The 21,533-nt window shown below is 41.8% G+C and overlaps 1 protein-coding gene across 1 annotated transcript in view; it reads right to left on the reverse strand.

The window, feature by feature from the left end:
• Window positions 1–21,533, reverse strand: part of VPS13D (vacuolar protein sorting 13 homolog D) — a 3,321,573-nt gene that overhangs the window by 1,901,583 nt on the left and 1,398,457 nt on the right. The window contains exon 25 of the mRNA XM_044060428.1: window positions 19,703–19,927. Within this exon, the coding sequence (XP_043916363.1) occupies window positions 19,703–19,927 (225 nt within the window). The remainder of the gene's footprint in view (window positions 1–19,702; window positions 19,928–21,533) is intronic.

The following is a 21,533-nucleotide window of genomic DNA, read 5'->3' on the forward strand; positions in this document are numbered from 1 at the left end:
CCCATTTGGCATGTACCTCACTAGACACCTGCAACAACAGGAGACTCCACAAAGGTACCTCACAAAGAGGATCCTAGACCTTAAACACTTGTCCGATATGGACAGACTCAAAAAAACTCAAACTATTCTCTGTCTCATATTGCCTACTTAGAGGTGATCTCTGCTTGACTTACAAATCCATTTCTGACCCAGCTCTGTTAGAAATGCTACATCTAAAGAAATCCCAGTCCCTCCGTACCACACGCTCTAGAGACCTCAACCTCATTACCACAATCAACAGAACAAGCTGGAGGGACAGGTTCATAACCCAGAGACTGCCCATGCTATGGAACAGACTTCCCATACATGGCAAACATAGCACCTCACTGGCCCTCTTCAAGAGAAATCTTGATGAGTGGATGGGAAATAGAAAATTCACCCCAGGGATCACTCCAGGAACTATGGTCGGGTGGCACAATGCCAGGGTAATCCTATGGGCTATGCTTGTAAAGGCTCCAGGGCCATTAGTCCAGTACACACCTATGAACCTATAAGACAATCCCTGTGGATAGATTCATAAAGGAAATGATCTAGGAGGTCTGTCTCCCTTCTTCCACAAAAACTGATTATGTCTCATTTGGGAAGACACAGGAATTACAAGTTTGTGCATAACCCAAGCATCTCTTCAAAGGATGAGATGCATCTTTATCCTTGTCTACTGTCAGAGAAAAGAACAAATTTCACTCTCCCTCCAATACCACCAACCAAAAGGTCTCGGGGGGGGCATCCTGCTCAATCTAACACCTGCAAGGAGAGTTCTGTACTCATTCAGTTCATTATGAGCCAAGGAGCAGGCAGATGCTAGTGAGTGGGGGACTGGCTGTCAGAGTGAGGGGAAGATGATGTCAGCGGTGGTAGCAGTACATCAAGATTGAGAAAGGCCCTGCGCCACCATCATAACATACTTCCTAACACTGTACTCCTGCTTTTGCATATATCACACTGCTGGAGTGGAATGACTACCACAGAAAGCATGACTGCGGGATGAAAGGAGAGACAAGAAGGTAGCAAGAGCCTCTACTTCTTGATAATAAGACAAGGTCTCAGGGGTGTCTCAAACAAGAAAGCTCCCTCAGCCCAAGTGCTCGCAAACAACAAATTACTTGACTTATAAGATACAATCATTACTTGACATACATGACACAATCTGTGGCAGGTAAGTATCTACACAAAACGGAAGACACCCTCTTACCAAAAATGATGGTCTGTGAGCAGTACATACTGTCATTTACTTCAGTGCACAAACGTACAAAAACGATATATGCTGAGGATGTCAAAAAGTCACTTCTCAGGACTCCTAAAACCAGGATAATAAAGCCCCAGCAGAGTTCTACAGCCACAGCACCAACACCACCTTTACACACAGCAGAGTAAAATAAAAGTAAATCATACCTCTTAACCTGGAAACATCAAAATTTTGGACAAAAGCCCATGAAAAATAGGTACAACTGCCAAAAATCGAGATGTTTCTTGACATAAAATTTGCACACATAATCATGTAACCCTGCCCACTTCCCTGGAATTGTGGGATAACAACAATAAGCTTGAAGTCACTAAAAAATAATAAATAATTGCAGACATTTAAATTTTAGACTATATAACCCTCAGAAAACACACAACAATGCAAACTTGTTACTCCAGCAACTATTTGAGGTTACAGGAGCTAAACCAATATTTAAAATTTGACCTTATTTTTGTGCCTTTTTCCCACCATTATTTTTGGCTATGCCAATTTTCATGCTCTGAGTGATTGTATGCTACACTTTAGTTGCAGTGTATGATCCCCACCAATTGCACCATATTTTACTTCATGTAAACAAATTTGAGTATGGACATATATGTATATTATTAACCAATTGTAGCCACCACATTGTGAGAACTCTTGTGCATCGTTTCTAAAGACATTAAAATGCAACCTGGTATAAAAATCCATTTGGTAACATCAACAGATCAGATGTCCTAATAGCTGTACTTCATGGAGACTTGGAAAACAAATAAAAGCAGCGCTTTTTTGTTTTCTGGTGGGACAGACAAAATCCCCATTCAGAAAGAGAAATATATATGTGGGAATGGTGGAATCTAATAAAATGGCTTAAGTTCTCCACTGTTTGAACTGTAAATCCAAGGCAGACTCCAAACACAGAATTCGAGTTTACTGACTAGTTAATTAACAACAAAAATCATTTGCATTTCCATAAGGTAGAAATGGCCCCTATTACTTCCAAAACACAAAAAAGGTAATATGAAAGGAAATAAATAACACTTCTTACTTTAGTATAAAACGGTTCAAAAGAAAACTTGCAATTCAGAGTTTTTATTTAAATAAGGCTTGCAGTTTCTCCTTCTTGTTATCAAGGCATCAGTAAATCCAGTTTATACCAAAATGAGCTTAGGCATTTACAGTTGTTGGTGACATCATCATATCCTGAGGTGAGACCAGGTGGATGCAGGCTCTTTAAAAGGAGACCCCACAGCACAGAAAGCAGGTGAGAGGGGTACTGGGAAGCCTGCACATCTCCTCTCACCCTAATGCAGATGCTTTATTTGTGATGACTTTTCTGTCCACATTTAGCCACGCCCACAGGCTGACCTTCTGAAGCTTTATAAGCACTAGTTGAGTGGTTGTACCACTCATCAACTATGTCGCTTTATAACAAGCAACTTGTTTGGGTCCTACCTCCGCCTATTAATACTAACTGAATGGGGGAAAAATAGGTTATAGTCAAGTGACATCACATAATGCACAAGTAAGCCAGACAGCGTTAAGGAGGCTGTTTCTTTTGGAATTATGGGAGTTGCAGTTCTATAGTGTCAAATTGCCAACAGCTAGGAAACCCTAGTGTATCTTGTATATAGTAATATGAATAAGTTTTAGGCTATATTATTGTTGCTGAATCACTCATCTGATGCATGTATCTTTAAATCTTTTGAAGTTAGATACCATTTAATGTGTAGCACGATGCCATCATTATGTTTTTTCACATATAATTTTGTGAATGGCTAAACAAGAGGCTTTGTGGTCCAACAACAAATCCAAACAGCAACTCGGATAACAAACGTTGACCAAATAACACAGAGTCTCCAACACATAAAAAAGTGAAAAAACAGGTTTACTGCATTGCAAATGAAGCAACCAAACAGTGGAATACAAAAAACTAAGAGAGAGGATTTATGAGCACATTTACCATATTAGAAAAAAGTCATCCTTTAACGCTTTGGCAAGGCACTTTGCTGAACATCCAACACCACTTTCAATTCAGAGTGATTTGTCAGGTTACTGTTAATCTAAAAGGGGGTCCTTACCAATTAATTTTGGAAAGACAGGAGTTGATGTGGCAATTGCGTCTCAACTCCTACAACCCCCAGGTTTAAATGAAGTCACTTCTATAGCCTGTATTTTTAAATTAAAGAGCTTAATGCGGTAAAATAAGTCCTTAGTTTGACTATGTCTTTTAACAGCTCTACTTGTAGTAGAGTTAAAGTATGTAGAGTTTTTGTTTTACATTTTTATGTTTAAACCTTGAAATACATGTTTTAGTTTAAGACTAGGCTTGCTTCACTCCTTTAGGTGACTTGTGAAAGCATTATAGTTTAGCCGATCAACACTGTTTAATGCTGAAATTGCAGTCTTTAATTTTAATTTAATTCAACAACCACCCGAGCGTAGTGTGTTGTTTTAAAACTTATTAGGAATACCCAGGTTACTCAAAGTACAGTTGTGTACACTTACCATAAATATAGATGTTCGAGTGTATTCACTGTTGCATTCATTACATTTGGGTAATACTGCTGGCAGGATGCCCTCAGTCGGCCTGAATTCCAAAGTCCTGGGTCCTGCGTCGGCTGCTGTCGCCCCTTCCCTGACGTCAGGTCATCAGGGGTATAAAAGATGCGGCCGACACCATTTTCTTTAGTTTTTCTTGCCCCAGATGTCAGGTGCCCACTAAAAGGGTAGCCAAAATTTATATACATATAAATACGTGCACCAATATAAACTTTACCATCATCTACAAGCAAATACACCACATAGGTTGTATAAATCAGAGAAGGAAAGATAGGTTCCATCAGAAGAAAAGGGGGATGGTGGGTGGGTAACCTGGACTGCAACAGTGAATACACTCGAACATCTACATTTATGGTAAGTGTACACAACTGTACTATGTTCTTCGTGTTTCACTGTTGCAGTCATTACATTTGGGTAGAGTCCCAAAGCTATGGATGGGAGGCTGGAGCTAAACAGCATTAGGAGCGGCTATGAGGCCCTGCAGAACTGCAGTGGCAAAGCCTGCCCTGGATTTAGAGTAGAGTGGCAGATGATAGTGCTTTGTAAAGGTGTGCACTGAACTCCAAGTAGCAGCCTCTAAAATGTCCTTGGCTAGTACTCCCCTGAGAAAGGCTGCTGAAGTGGCTGCAGCTCTGGTTGAATGTGGCCTAATGCCCTTAGGCTCTGGCTTGCCATGGTGTAAGTAGCAGAAACTAATGTAGTGGCCTATCCACTTTGAAATAGTCTGCTTTGAGATAGTCTTTCCTTGTGATCCTGCAGCACATGCCACTAGTAATTGCTCTGTCTTTCTGAAAACTTTGGTTCTGTCCAAGTAAAATCTAAGCTGTCTGTGTACGTCCAAAGAATGCAGAATTCTCGCCCCTTTGTTCTGTGGATTTGGATAAAAAGTTGGCAGATGAATAGTTTGGTTAAGAGCCACACTGGACACCACCTTAGGCATAAATGTTGGGTTTGTCCTCAGAGAGACCCTGCCTGGATAAAAAAATGATAAAAGGTTCCAAAGCCATGAGTGCCTGAAGCTCTGAAACTCGTTTTGCAGAAGTTATTGCTAGGAGCAGTGCTGTTTTCCAGGATAAAAACTTTATATCAGCAGTAGCAGCTGGCTCAAAAGGAGGCAGGGTGAGTTTTTCCAAGATACAGTTGAGGTCCCATGCTGGCATTGGTGATCTCCTTGGAGGCCTTAAATTTTTGGCTCCTCTGAGGTACTGTTTTAGTACGGGATGAGAAAAGATTGGTGGCTCTGTATTGTAATGAGCTGAAATGGCAGAGGCATGAATTTTAATAGATGAAAAAGATAGGCCTTTGTCCAGCATCTCAGTTAAGTATTGAAAATCTGAGGAATATTTGGCACAGCTGTATCAGTTCCTTGTGCCTGGTTCCAAGCACAGAATCTCTTCCATTTTCCAGCATGAGATGTTCTAGTACTAGGCTTTCTGGCCACCAAAATGACATTCATCACAGCTTTAGTGAGAGGTGTGTTTTGTATGACTACATTATCCACCATGCTGCCAGGTTTGAAGTCCTGAGTTGGCTGTGCAGGATCTGATTGTTTTGCTGGGACAGTAGATGAGGTATCTGAGGTAAGGTCCACGCTGGGCATTACGACAAGCTCCTTAGTACTGGATACCAGTACTGGCGGGGCAAGTCTAGGGCAATCAGTATCATCTTTGGCTTCTCCTGTCTGACCTTTAGGAGTACCTTGGAGAGGAGAGGCAAAGGTGGAAATGCATATACTGATAGGTTTTTCCAGCTGAAAGATAGGGCGTCCACTTTCCATGCTTGTCTGTGATAAATCCTTGTGCAGAATGTTTTTAGTTGGTAGTTGTGAGGGGAGGCAAATAGATCTATGTCCGGGCATCCCCATTTCCTTGTTATCATGCTGAAGACTTGTGGATCTAGGTGCCACTCGTGGGGATCCATGAGGTTTCTGCTTAGTTCGTCTGCCAGAGTATTTTTCCTTCCTGGCAGGAATTGTGCCTGCAGATGTACTTGGTAAGTCAATGCTGTGTCCCACAAAGTCATGGCTAGTCTGCAAAGGGGGTAAGAATGTGTGCCCCCCTGCTTGTTTATGTATCACATGACCGTGGTGCTGTCTGTCTTTATCAGTAGTTGTCCTGGATGAAGTAAGTCCTTGAAGGCTGTCAGAGCATTTTGAACTGCTAGCATCTCTTTTTGATTGATATGCAGATGCATTTGGTTTGGGGTCCATGTGCCCTGAATGCATCTTCCTGCCATGTGGGCCCCCCAGGCATAATCTGATGTATCCGTTGTTAGTGTTTGCCTGGCTGGGGGTAATGTGAATGGCTGCCCCTTGTTTTGGTGACAAGCCTTTGCCCACCATCAAAGCTCCTGTTGCAGGCAGGGAATGAGAGTAATCATAGTTTCTAGGCTGTGGCAATGTTGAGTCCAAACACTTTTTAGGTACCATTGAAGTTTCCTCATATGCAGTCTTGCATATGGAATTAGTAGGATGCAGGATGCCATGAAGCCCAAAGCCTGCAGAATTTTTCTTGCAGATAACTGGGCCTTTGTTGCCAACATTTTGAAATAGGTAGTCCGTTGCCTTTGTTTGTCTGGCGTGAGATAAGCCATCTGGGCAGTTGTATTTAAGCTTGCACCCAGGAATATTATCTCTTGAGAAGGTACTAGTTTTGATTTCTATTCATTGACTGTGTACCCTAGGCATGTTAGAAGTCTTTTCACAAACGCCAGATGCTGTAGAAGAATGTCCTTGTTTTCTGCTTGAATTAAACAATCGTCCACGTAAGGATATATTTGTATTCCTCTTTGTCTGCAGAATGCAATTACTGGTGCCAGGCACTTTGTAAAGTCCCTGGGCACAGTAGATAAGCCAAAGGGCAGTGCAGAGAATTGGTAATGCATTGAGCCAGCCTTGAATCTGAGGTATCTTCTGCATATCTGTCTGATTGGGACATGCAGGTATGCCTCTTTTAGGTCTAAAGTCGCCAGCCAGGCACTCTTGTGTGTTGGTTTATGTTCGTTGCCTGCACAAATGCAAATATATCATCTGTACAACACTGACAGCAAAACAATATGATTTTTATTTAGTGTTTGTTTCTGGGCGAATATCTCATAGATAAATCCTGGACACCCTGGGTAGCCTTATCAATTGATTTAGAACATTTCCCAAGAATTTATAGGGGACGTAATCCCTCAAATGTCCAGATTTTCACCTCATGTTTTTGGTCTGTTCTTCATAAAATTTGTGATTTTCTTGACTTCTGTGGTGTTATCAGTGAGGAGTGGGAGCAGATGGCATATGCAGGACCAGGAGGCATTCAGGAATGATAAGAGAACTAAGTTGCAATCGTTAGGACAAGAGTTCATCTGATGGGCAGGAATACAGAGTGACTTACTTGTGATTGGGAATGAATCCAGTTAAAATAGAGCCTCTGAAAAAGCATTCAAAGGAACAATTTGCAAATATAACACAAGAAAATATTTACAAAGAGAATGGAGCAAGTGGTGGCTCTGGGTAGCTGTTAAAGCAGGACAGCATCAGTAGGATCTGTTGGAAGAAGGAAGATTTCCCTCGCGCATCTTGATCAGCCTGAGATTTGTCCACAGTGGGGGAGCAGAAGAAGCCATGGGCTTGGTAGGTACAATACTTTTGTCAAAAGTTGTATAACTCCCTAAGGATTCTGATGGGGACATCGGCGAAAATAAGAAAAATGATACAAATACTAAAATTACTTGTTGCTGGCTAGTTGGTGCCTTTTACATACCTTGCATACATGCCAAAATCCAGTCAAAACTCCGAATTACTGGTCTGAAAACAGACTACAGTGTGTGCGACTGTGCATTTGTTATGGTCAACAAGTTTAAATAGGTCATGTAGGTACTAGGCAGTAGCATTTAGAAAATAATGCAAACTACATCTTAATAGAAGTGAGGAGCACTGAAGAGTTGTGTAACATTAAAGATGCATCACCCTGCACACACACTCAAGACCAAAAACTCCACAATCCAGGAACCCCAGGGTGCAAATGCAAAGTACAGATTCCTTTTAAAATAACTGGTGGACAATACTCAAAAATAAGTGCAAACGAGGGGAAAAAAACTGCCAAACTAGCAACTCAGGCTTAATTTTTACAGCGACTTACCAACTGCGCAGGTGAGGTGATATTTATCCAAAGAGATGTTTCCCACCTGCCCCAGTCTCTGAGTCCAACAGGCAGTCAAGGCTGATGTCTTCACGCATGTTGCCAGATATGCTGGTGATGAGTGATGACATCAACCATAACTTAAAACTGTCAATGAAAAATTAAAAAAAAAATCAGGAACTGAAGGGGCCACACAGAAATTCGTGGCACCCCATTATTTTGCTCTCAAAACTGGTAAATACGGAGGAATTCGGTACGGTTGAAAGGTATGAACGAAATACTCTAAATTGTCTGCTACCACTAAAATCATAAATGCAAACAGAAAATGACCTAGTAATTGCTTACTCCACTGTTGAGCACAATGACTCCATGCTTAAAAGAATGGAGAAGAACAAAGTGACAACTGTTATTCTGGTGTCAGGATCAGTGATGCTGCAAAGGCTCTCAATCTCTTACACCACAGAAATATGAATAGGACCTCACTATAGTCCATGGGGGAGTTAAAGACCTGAGGCATTCAACCCTGACAGACATGGAGAAAGAGAGAGAGATATATTGGCTTTCATAATGCATATGTCAAATGCAGGTAAAACACTGGTCCTGACTGGAATCCCATCTTTACCAGGAATGAAAAAATAACAGGCTGTAACAAATGGTGAAGTTGATGTCATTCTAGAGGGATACAAAATGTGTCAGCATGGGAAGGTAGTCAAGATTGCTTTAATAAAAATGGCTTGCACCTCTGAGTGCAAGGCTTCCACACAAGGCTAAAGCAATTGCTGCCTCCAAAGTGTCCTGTTTAGGCTCAGTACAGCTAACAGGCACTCCAGACTCTCTGACAATAATGCAATAACCAACATAAATTCAAATTCCAATCAAAATTACATAAAGTTCACTACCTTCAATGCCAAAAGTCTTAAAAATAAATTGTCTGGCCTTGTGGCTCTCCTGTACCTTAAAAAATACATATCTGTGTATTAAGTGAAACTATTACTGTAAAGGCAGCATTCCCTCTACACCTGGTTTCTGCATCTATCATACATACATACAGAACTGAGGAAAACTACAGTGGTATGTCTATATTTGTCATTAGTGTATCACATCCAGCCAGATGTCCACAGAACCTTAACATAAATTAATTCAGCTCCAACTTACACTGAACAAAACAAATCAACTCACAGCTGCAATAGGACATTAGGACATCTTTTATGTCTCCAGACAACCAAGACATATTCCAAAAGTATACTTTAGGAACTGCCCATTACTTAAAAATAACTCCCTTATAATGAATGATTTGGAAACATACACCCAGAATTTGGAACAGACAGTCAATGTCCCAACCAGAGATAAATATTCTGGACTTGGTTCTAACTAACATAACCTCCACGTGCACTGCATTTCTAATTGCTCTATCTCTGGTTAAGTCTGATCACAAGCTTGTAACCTCTTCTGTCAAAATCGCTAAACTCCCTAGCAACCAGCACTTCTGAATTCAGAGACTTCAGACAGATGGACCTTATTAAACTTTATGGCAAATTATTGAATTTCAGTTTCAAAATGACTAATCTTAACCATGAGACTGCTGCTATCTATACCGATAAGCTTAATGTCATATAATAAGTGTCTAGATCTAGCCATCCTGACTAGAGCAGACTAGAACTGGAAGCTTAAGAATATACCACCCTACAATAAAAGAAAAAAAGAAACTTGTTAAACTATACAGTAGATTTAAAATGCTTCATGTCAAAAAAATCATATCAAAAATATTAGAAAAAAGCAAAAATCTACTCTCAGGGTTGGTAGGGCAAATCACAAATTTAAATTAGCCTCTGAAGTAAAAGATAATGACAAGTCCTTCTCTAGTTTGTCAGTGTGAGTGCCACATCAGGTAGCACACACACCTCTGGTGCACGAAGGCTGTGGGTTCTGTTCCCACACCATGCAGATCAGTTTCTGACACTACAGTACAGAATAACCATGGGTGCTGCACTCTTGAGTGTGCCATCCTTTGGATGAGATGTTAAACTGAGGCCCCATCTACTTGAGTATGTGGTAGTTCAAATGGATTTAAAAGATCCCATGGCACCTATCGAAGAGTAAGCGAATTTCCCCAATGCCCTGGACAAATTTTCCCTAGTAGTATAAATACCATCTTGGGTCTCCCCTGAAAAGAGGCTACCAGCCTAGTGGGACCAACCTGGTGGTCAACAAAAGGATTGATTAATAAATAAATAAATGAATAAAATAGTTGCGTTAGAAGAGTAAAACCACCACCTGTGTTTGGAACTAATTCATAAAGGCACCACTCACTTTAACCCATGTGACACAGCAAATATACCACCTGACAAAATTAGTGTTAACTTTACCCAGAGACAGTTATTCCTTCAACAGCAATTCTTATATATCTTACACCTCTTAACATCACAAAGGACCATGTGCTGAAGGCACTTTCCAAGAACAAAAATACTACTTCTACAGGGCTGAACAATTTTACTGGATTTTATACATGCCTTTGTTGAACCCCCCCCTTAAACTGTTTAAAATAAACTTATGTACAAAGTATGACCCCGACATATTTCAAACTGAAGTTGTGATACTCCTACAAAAGGCAAACCTAAAATGGAGCAAGAGAACTACAGACCTGTTAGCCTTACTAGTATGATTTGCAAAGCCAAAAATGCATTATAACTGATTCATTAACTATGGCATCAGAAACCTTAACAGGCTAGACCCACACCAGCGTGGCTTTGTCAAAGGGATATTCTGCTTTTTTTGACTTGGTCAACTTCTTCAAGAATGTTACTAAGGCTACAGATAGCAGTCATCCTGTTCACTCAGTTTATCTGGATTTTATCAAACCATATGACACCACTCCCCAATATGGAATCATTAATAAGCTAAGTGCCTTAAACACTGAACCTTACTTATCAAGACAGATAGCAAATTAGCTAAAAGACACAGTCCACATCATCAGAGTGCCAGGTGTGAAACTAGTGGCATCCTCCAGGGCTCAGTACGGGGACCCTTCCATTTTGGAATCTACTTCTCTAATCTCTAGAGATCAGGACCCCTTTTTAAAGAAGTTTACAGAGGACTGCAAACTAGGTACAACTGTCAAAATCCCCTTCCCCTCCTGGATTCCATCTCATTACAGCAGGAACTCACCCATGTAAATGAGTGGGGTACTGAAAAAAGGCTACATTTAAATGTTAAGAAAATACAGTCAGCAGATGTTCAATTATCACTACTGTAGTAGTAGCCTTAGCTATACAGTTTCATAACATGCTAAGGATATCAACAGCCAGTCTGCATCCAAAGCTTTAAGGGCACCATCTACATGTTCAAACCTTCACTGAGCTCAAGCTGAAGAAAATGAGTGGTTTGAGCACTAAGCCCTTCACAGCGTCATACCAAGTGAGACAAGGAGGCTACAGCTCCGAAAAGGTCAATGCTAGGAAAATAAAATTATATTTCCTCACCCTGGCAACAAAAACATACAAAAATAAAAGGGGGCGGAGGGAGATAGAGGCTACTGCAGTAGTAATCATTTGGACATCTACTGTTGTGATTAAGTTTACTTACACACCTGTACTATGTTCATCTTCTGATCATTGCTGCCTGTCCTATACCCTGTAGATGGAATCTAGCTTGTAGTGCATTGTGAAGGTATGTGCAGAAGACCAAGTTGCTGCTTTTAAAATCCAACTCTTTCAATAAGCCACTGATGAAGCCAAGGCCTTGGTAGACTAAACCTTGTTCTACCTGGATTTGCCTTGTTACGATGTGTATAACAAAAGGAAATAGCATGAGGCAATTGACCTGGTAAATGGTTATATCATGGTAAGGTTATTTAGCCTGTTGGTCTGTTTTTCATACCTTCACAAGAAATAAGCTGATCACAGTTCCTAAATGATTTACTTCTCTCAAGATAAAATCTGAGTTGTCTGCGGACATCCAATGTACAGAGTATCCTCTCTCCCTTGTTTTAAGGTTCTGGAAAGACGACAGAGAGATGGACAGCTTGACTCAAAGCAAACTCAGAAACAACTTAAAGAATAAACAAGAGGATTCATTCTTAAGAAAACCCTATATTTGTGGAAAATTAGGTAAGGTTGACCCACCATAAAGACTTGCAACTCAGACACTCTTCTTGCAGAAGTCAGAGCAATCAGTAATACTGTTTTTCCACATTAAGAACATGAAAGTCACCCAGACATACTGGTTCAAATGGAGCCAGAGTTAATTTTTCCAAAGTAAAATTAAGATCCCAAAGAAGAGCAACTGTTTTCTAGAAGTCTTGGTATGCAACACTCCTTTCAAAACCATTTTCACATGAGATTGCATTGAAAGAAGTGGATCCAAGGGCAGACATGCAGAAATAAACAACAAATGAACCTTGATGGAGAAGACGTATAGGCCAGAGGATGGTGATTTACTCAATGTAGAACCACACAGAGCCTGGTTCTTGTTTTGGCACCAACAGGTAAACCTTTTCCATTTGCAAATGTATAATATTCTATTAGAACGTTTTCTTACCTAGTTTAATACCTGCTGCATGCCTCACAATAAAGAGTCTAAAAGGTATTATGACTATAATCCAGGCAGTTAGTTGCAGTAATTTGGAGTTGAGATATATCAAACACTCCCCATCTTGTGTGGGTAGGTTCAGTCTGTGAAGAACCCTGTGGTAATTGTCATTGGCCATTTCTAATAGAAGGGAGAACCACTGCTGCCTGGGCCAGAAGGGAGTCATCATCATGATCTTTGGAGACCCCTTCTGAATTTTCTGAATGACCTTGGATATTAGTAGAAAGGGAGGAAAAGCATATAGGGACATCCCTGTCCAAAGAAAAGAAAAAACATATGTTTTTCAGGCCTTCTTGCGTGAAGTACTAGAGTAGAATTATGCCAACTGATCGTTGTGACTAACTGTAAAAAGATCCATCTAAAGTGTTCTCCGCACTGGATCAAGTCCTGGAAAATCCTGTTTCAGTTTCCATTCATGAGGGTATGTCCTAGCCCAGCTCAGCTCGTATGCCATGCAATTTTGCTCTGACGGCATTAAGGTGCCTGTAAAGTTAGACTGTGTTAAGAAGCTACATCACAGGCTACCATGGCTAGTCTGCTCTGAGGGTAGGATTTGGTCCCCCCTATTTATATACCACATCACTGTGGTATTGTCTGCAAACACCTGCAGTGGTCCTGGGTTATAGATAATTGAGAAGTTGAGCATATTTGTAACTGCCGACATATCTTTTACATTTGTGTGTTTTAGTCTACCTCTGCTGTTCCAAAGACCTTGCAATTTTAACCCCACAGACACTGTTCCCAAAATTAGGTTTGAGGTGTTTGTTGTTACAGACTGTGCTGGAACTGGAAGGGAAAATGGAATCCCTGGCTTCAGATGAAACTGGTTTCTCCACCAAAGAATCTCCACTCTCAAAAGCCCCCAAACTGAAATCTGGAATGTCAATGGGATATTGGTGTTGGGACCAAACAGATTTTCAGGTACCACTGAATTTTTCTCACGAGGAGTCTTGCCAGAGGAATCGTGAGAATAATAGAACAGACCAACTATCCTTGAGAAATTTCCTTGCTAAGACAATTGTCTGAATGGGCAAGCTCAGGAACAGTTCTCAATATAGGTCAACATTTTCATGCTGAAGAAAAACTCTTTGAACTGAGGTAACCAAGCGACAATCCAGGAAAACTATCTAGTGAGGAGGAATCAAGTAAGATTTCTCCTGAAACCCCAGTCTGTGCAACAAATCTCTCTTCCAAATAAGAGATTCCTGACACTTTTGACACTTTGAAAAATACTGCAAAGATAAGCAAGTTGTCTAAATATGGAAAAATGAGTACAACTTAAAAGCTGCAGTAGACCATCACTGGAGCTACATGCTTTGTAAATACCCTGAAGAGTACTGGATAACCCAAAGGGTAGTACAGAAAACTGAAAGTGTGATCCAGAGACAGAAAACATTAAGAAACTTTTAAAATCTGGATCTATATGAACTTTTAAATCTAAGGTTTCCAGGAAACTTAAAAAGCAGAATAATATGTAAAATGTTGGTAAGAGATAACATTTTAAACTTCGGCCCTATAACAAACTAGTTTAAAAAGGAAAGGCCAAAAACGGGTTTCTATTCAGCTTCTTCCTTCGACACCAGAAACATTCCTGAATAAAACCCTTCTTCTTTCTGAGGAGGAAGGACTGCCTCTATAATCCCCTGAGTCAAAAGATTTTTGCATATATACTCAGACATGTTAGTCTGTCCTTTATTCTGGGTGATTTTCCTTTCATTCTGGAACCTCCCTGACACCACTTTGTAAAAGTCTACTTACTAGCAGCTGTTGGATCTGCTTAGTTTGCGTTTTGTAAACATTTGCAGAGAAAGCATTACCTCCTTGGCAAACTTGGAAAAAGGAAGGCTGAAAAATCTGTGAAATTCCCTGAATCAGCTTGCCTCTCTCATGATACTTTAAGAAACTCTGAAGCAGATGGTTTCAAAAATACCTCTCTTTCTTATGGATAACTCATACTCAGGAAGGTTTTAAGTATGTGACCAATCAAACCTACTTCTAAAAGTTCCTGCCATAGCAGCCAAAGCAGAAGAACATTTAAAGAGTAGGTAGCCACTTGATACACAGAAGCAATATGATTATCCACAGATGTTTTCCTTAGATGAGGGAAAAGGTGCCACATTGTTCCTTGTGATTTCAAAAGAAAGGAAAGTTGTGTAAAATCTTATCATGACCATAGATGTCCTTCTCTTCCATGTTGCAGTATTCTACATGTGAGCCTACCTTTCTTCCTTTTGTGTACGTCCGGCCAGTATTCCAAAGTTTTTCAGTCTCTCAAGGTGCGACCAGTGTCTGACGTGGCTGCAGGAATGTGGGCCATAAAAGTGATGTCTGCATGCACCCGCCCTCAGAACAGAAAGCCCCAGTCGGAGCCAGTCCCAGTAGGGCATAGCCCATCCAGTGCCACCCAGAAGAGCAAATGCAACCGGACAGGAGGGGAAGGGGGGAGGGAAGGAATACTGCAACATGGAAGAGAAGGACATCTATGGCCATGGTAAGATTTTGCACAACTTTCCTATGTCTTTCTATTCCAGTGTTGCAGTATTGTACATGTGGGTGAGTGCCAAAGCACACTGTGAATTGGGTGGTGGTCTGGAAGAAGTTTTCAGGAATCTGTGAAGGATAGCCTTGCCAAACCCCACCCTGGCCCTAGAGATGTAGTCCAGCTTGTAATGTTTGGTAAAAGTGTGCAGTGAGGACCAGTTTGCTGTTTCAAGGATTGTGTTGGTGTCTAGCTGCTTAAAAATGGCTCCAGAGAAGAGGCCATTGCTCTGGTGGAGTGGGCTTTAACATTCCCCTGCAAGGTTTTCCCATGGTACAAGTAACAGAATGAAATGGCCCTTGAGATCCAGGCCGAAATGGTCTGTTTGGTCACTGCTTTCCCCATGTGCAAAATTTTAGGGAGGCTTTGTCTGCTGGCTCAAAGGGAGCCAGGGTCAGTTTTTCTAGTACATAGTTAAGGTCCCAGGGAGGAGGGGACTGTTTCCTGGGAGGTCTCAGGTGAAGAACCCTTTTGAGGAAGAGTTTGGCTGAAAGTCTGGATGCTAGGGGTGGATCCAGAGGGAGACAGGCAGAGATTGCAGACAAGTGTGCTTTCAAAGAGGAGTAAGCGAGGCCTGTCTACAATAGTTCAAACAGGTAAGACAGGATCAGAGGGATGTCGCTTCCTGGCGGGTCCAACTGTCTTTTGTGACACCATATGGAAAACCTTTTCCACTTTGAGAGATAAGAATTTCTTGTGTTAGGTTTCCTGGCCTCCTGCAGGACACTGAGCATGTCCTCGATGTACAGGTGTTTCAAAGACATCAGAATCCTATCAAGCACAGGGTGAGGTGCATAGACTGCCAGTGTGGGTGTACCTGTGTTCCCTTGTGTTGTGTGATGAGGTCCACTGAGGGGGGTAACTTGTGGTGATTGCCCTTGGACAACTGGAGGAGGAACCAGTGCACTCTTGGCCAGTAGGGAGTCACCAGCAAGATTTTTGATGTGTCCTGGTGAATTTTCACCAGCACCTTCTGAATCAGAGGGAAGGTGGGGAAACATACAGAGATTTCCCCTTCCAAGAAATTGAGAAGGCCAGTGCCTTAGGGTCTGGTGTCCTGGTGCAGAAGCCAGGAAGTTGCCTGTTGATGGAGGAGACAAACAGGTCTATCTGATGAGTATCCAAGACCAGATCTAGGAAGACATCTCTGTGAAGCATCCAGTCATGGTTGGTTGAGATGGTCCTGCTGAGATAATCTGCCTGGGAGTTGTGAAGGGAGGGGATGTAAATTGCCTGTAGGGTAATCCTTTGTGAGGTGGCCAGTTCCCACATCAGCAGAGCTAGTCTGCAAAGGAGGTAGGATTTGGTCCCTCCCTGTTTGTTGAGATACCACATGACAGTGGTACTGTCTGTGAAAATGTTGAGAGGGCCTTGCTGGAGGTAGGGTAGGAAGACTTGTAGAGCCAGGAGGATAGCCCTCATCTCTCTGATATTAATGTGCTCTAGTTTCTATGTGTTTGGCCACAAACCCTGCACATGTCTTTGGCCTAGAGTTGCTCCACAGCCCAGATCTGAAGTGTCTGTATGCATGATATGAGTGGGTGGGGTCGGTTGTAGAGGAAGGCCTGGGTTCTTGGCCACCTGTCCCAGCCACCACTGAATTTCCTGCTTCAGGCAGGGAAGAAGAGGTACCCTGAATTCCAGGGGATGGGAATATTGGGTTCAGTTTCCTCATGTGCAGTCTTGCTAGGGGGAGCATGGGTATAGTGGCTGCCATGTAACCCAGAAGTCTCAGGTATTGCCTTGGTGTCAAGTTCTGATGCTTGGAGGACGTTGAGCAGGTGTTCTGTCAAGGACATCATCTTGCCTGGTGGCAGGAAGACCTTCATGAGGTCCGTGTGAATCCTGCATCCCAGGATAACAATGTCCTATGTGGGCTCCAGATGGGATTTGGGGAAATTTATTTGAAATCCTAGAGACTGCAGGAGGGACAGAAGAACCCGAGTGTGAAGAACAAGGGTCTTCTGACTGTTTGCCTGGATTAGCAGGTCATCTAGATTAAGGGAATATTTGGATACTCTTTGTCCTGCAATAGGCGATGACTGGAGCCAGACATTTTCTGAATACCCTAGATGCAGTGGACAGCCCAAAGGGCAAGGCAAAGAACTGAAAATGGGATGAGCCTGCCAAAAACCTCAGGTACTTAATGAATGTGGGTTTTACTGGTATGTGCAGATAAGTATCCTTTATGTCTAAGGTTGCCATGAACCCTAGAGGCAGGAGCAGAGGGTGGGAAGGGTGAGCATCCTGAAGGTAGGCACCTTTAGGAATGGGTTGAGATGTGAGAAATCTAGTATAGGTATCCATGGTCCATCTTTTTTGGGAACCAGAAAGATTCTGGAGTAAAATCCTCTTCCTTTTGTTTCCCGAAGCATGGTTCTATGGTGCCTTGAGCCAGCAGAGCTTGCAGTACCGGTTGCAGGAAGAGTAGCTGACTGGTGGGTGTCTGTGAGGTGCCCAGTCTTACCAGGGGGGTGATCCAGGTCATGAAATAGCAGTTCTGGATGATGGAAAGAACCCATTTGTCTAAGGTAATATGGGACCATGCAGGGAGACAGTGAGAGAGACAGGCAGACAGTGGTAGGAGGGGTAGGTAATGAGGTTGGCAAGTAGTCAGACACTACCTGCCCTATCTTGAAAGGGAGGCCTCTCGTTGGTTGCTGGAGAAGCTCTAGCCGGAGGAGCCTGCTTTCTAGGAGGTCTCCTGGGCCTTGAGGGAGACATAGGGTGAGGTGGTTTTCTGATTAAGTGGGTTTTGGCAGGGTAGTTCCTATGGAACTTAGAGATGGGCAAAACTAACAGGTGTTTTAGATCCTGCATTTCTTTACCTTTTTGTTGTAGAGACTTGAAGAGGTCAGCTACTTTGGAGCCAAACAAGACTGAATGGTCTAGAGGGGCATCAATTTAGCCATGAAGTCGTCATGGAGGGGCTGCAGATGTAGCCAGGAGTATCTCCTTAAAGCAGAAGCTGATGCAGCTGACCTGGCTGAGGCTTCAGCTGCATCATAGCTGCACCTTATAGAGTGTCTATTCACCTGGTCATTTGACTCAGCTGCCTTGAAACTCCAATGAACCTATAAACTTATGAATCTTTAAGCATTCACCATGAGACTCAAGGACTTGGTCCACTTGAAATAGTGGCCCTCTGGTCCAATGTAGAAGGCATGATTCTGTGAACCTTGTGAAGCATTCCCCAGGGTAGAGCCAAAGAATGCCTCTTTTATCATCTTCCTGCCTGTCAGCAGATAAAGTTACAAGGATGCTTTCTTGCTTGCTGAGGAACATCTCACAGTTGGTGAAAGAGTGCAGGCAGCCAAGTTGGTAGACTCAGATGATGGGGGTTCTGCCAATGTCTAGCTTCCTTGTCCCTTACCCCACCCCCCTTCTCCTGACTGGGATAATACCAGCGATCATCCTGTGGATCCCTGCATTAGTTACAGTGGTTGCACACCAAAACTGCCATTCTGCTCACACTGAAGAGAGACTTCAGCTTTTTACATCATCTATACTTGGTGGACTAAATAAATTTCTAGCATTCAAAGCACTTCTTGACTGCATATATGTACACTGCCAAACTCTGAACACACTACATAAGAGCAGCAACACTGCCCTGCTTTTGGAATGAATATCCATGTTGCACTACTTGCAACAAGACAGTTGTCCAGATAGCAGGCTCAAAAATACTCTGAACAGGGACAGTCCTGAAGTATGGAATGGAGAAGCCATTCACTGCTCAAGCTGCCTTGAAGGTGTACCCTGTGCAGAACTTCTTGATCTTTGAAGGAGTCCAGTCATCTCTGAAGAAGTAAGCCGAGCTCTCAAAATTATTCTGAAAGTACAGTTCTCTTCCAATGGCTACATCCCATAAACAGCTTACTGTGAAGAATGTCAGGGGCAGTGTATTCATTGAAGCTTTTATCTTCCTCACCTATGAGTGGCCAGGCTGAATCACTGCCACTTGAATCAGTGCTTAAGTTGTGCTCCTCTTCCAGACAGCTGATACAATACTGCTGCTGATCCTGGCACATGACATGGTAACCACAGAAAAATGTGGAAGGTATAAGTTTCTCATGCATCAAATTACAGACACTTTCCATTCCAGAAGTTACATCTGTACTGGGGGAAACTGCACAAAAGAACCTGTGATCACAACGAAGACTGCATGGATTGGACATTTTTTTCAGAATGATGTGTGGTATGAGATGCTGTGACATGCACAAGCAGAACGATGTGTTCACCCCAAGTACAGAACAAAAAGAACAATACTGACTGGCAACAGCATAAGGGGATTCTCAAAAGTTCCCTACTGCACAAGGCTTCCAAAATCAGATATCTCGGATTCAGAAAATTCCATTTTCCATGCATTTGTGTGACCTAAAACAGCAGGAATGAAAGGAACAGAATGTATGAGCATCAGCAGGCTTACGCTGTTGCTGATTTTTTACAAAGACCACATATCTCTAAGATATGAAATGCACAACACACAGAGTGAGGGAAATGCTAGCCATCATCAGCCGTACAACCAAAAACAGTGCATGTCAAAACAGTAACAGCAAGATGTTTAGCATGTTAGTAACACTGTCAGCCAGAAAAGAACAAGCATTGTAAACTATAGAAAATAAATCTCACCAGAAGTGGGAAAAATGCTTCAATCATTGTAATTTTTTCTACCTTGTCCCGAAGTGAGAAAGTACCCTTGCAGCCTGCAAAAAGGAAACTGTTCTTCACTTTCAGTTTGCCAAGATTCACCACAATCAGCTTACTGGACCTGGAGCTTTCAGGAATGAGGAGGACTGGTGCTCCAGCCTCAATGTCGAGAAAAATTCTTGATGCACGCTGAGCCTTGTCTCGTACCTGCAACACATTAAAAAAATAACAATAATAAATGTACATACGCACACACACATAACAATAGAGCACAACAAAAAAGAATGGCCATGGCAAACATTAAATCTCACTTAGTTCAACAATGCAAAATTGTGAGTAGTGCCTTCAAAATAAATGTATGGACCTCTAAATGGTTCATTCAGACAAGCGTAACTTTACAAAACTGACTATTAACTGTTCAAAATTTTCCAAAGCAAAGACGATACGAAACAAAAAAATAAATAAGTACACGACTTTCCACCAGCTACTCGGGTGATATTTCTTTAACAGTGTACTTTAAATATTAAGACATATTTAGCACTGTTTTTTTTTTTTTTTTTATCAGTTAAAGAATGCATAGGTTCGTACTAGGCTATTAGCCCTACGGCCTATACAAGCCTAGCCATAACAATTCCCTGGCTATTTCTTCCCACACTATTTACTTCCCTGGACCCCTGTCTAGCAGGGCGACTGACGTGATCCCCAGGGTGAATTTCCTTTCTCCCATCCAATCGTCAAGGTTCCTTTTGAAGAGGGCCAAAGAGGCACTCTGCTTGACATGTATGGGCAATCTATTCCAGAGTCTGGGGAGTCTCTGGGTCAGGAACTTATCCCTCCAGCATATTTTGTTTATTGTGATAGATCCCTGGAGCGTGTGGCTCTGAGGGATTGGGATTTCTTTAAGTGTAGCATGTCCAACAACTCTGGGTTTGACATGGCTTTGTATGTTAAGCAGAGATTGCCTCTGAGTAGATGATATGCGACAGAGTATAGCTGAAGTTTTTTAAGGCGGTCAGTGTAGGGCATCTGCTTTAGGCCTGTGATTCTTTTAGTGAGGTATTTCTGCGGCCTTTCCAGTTGTTGCGGATGTCTTGAGAGGTACATACCAAACTTCAGTGTAACCAGATAAATGTCACAATACACCTTACTGCTGAATAAGAAATTTCCAGTTGCAGAAATATGTTACTTACACTAATACTACACAAGGCATAAACATTCTTTTAGTGAACGAAGTAAGGTAATAAAGAAAAGGCTCAACTGACTATGTAAGCAACAGACTTTCATTGCATCACAATAAATGAAGCATACTCTTCATCTGTGCTCGACTGTACCAAAATCCACTCCACTGCATTTCATCCGACAATATAAATATTATTTAAAAATCCATACTTTTGATTTCAGGATATGGCACAGTTCAATCTGCTGTTGTCAACTCTAGAATGATGTTCTTGCCCATAAGCAAAACATAGCCTCGAAGAAGCAAATTTACAAACAAGAGACTATAACATAATTACTGACAACTGACAAACAGAAAGCAATTATACTGGTAAAAGTCTAACAGAAGTGTATATAACAAGTGGGAACACGGAATGTCTTCAAAACAAAAGTAAATTAAAAAGGAATACATCACTTCCAATTGGGTGATGCTGTAAATAAAAGCCTAGCACTTTAAACATTAAGTGTTCTTCATTTCTTTATAATTCATGAAAACTCTTTGCATTCATAACGCTTCCAGCATCGAAAATGCATAAACTGATCAATGATATGAAGGTATCATGTGCCAAGTTCAAATTCATGTAACTCCAAAACAACT

This window comes from Protopterus annectens, chromosome 2.part0 (genome assembly GCF_019279795.1).
Source record: "Protopterus annectens isolate FY-2018-M chromosome 2.part0, PAN1.0, whole genome shotgun sequence".
Taxonomy (NCBI): Eukaryota; Metazoa; Chordata; order Ceratodontiformes; family Protopteridae; genus Protopterus; species Protopterus annectens.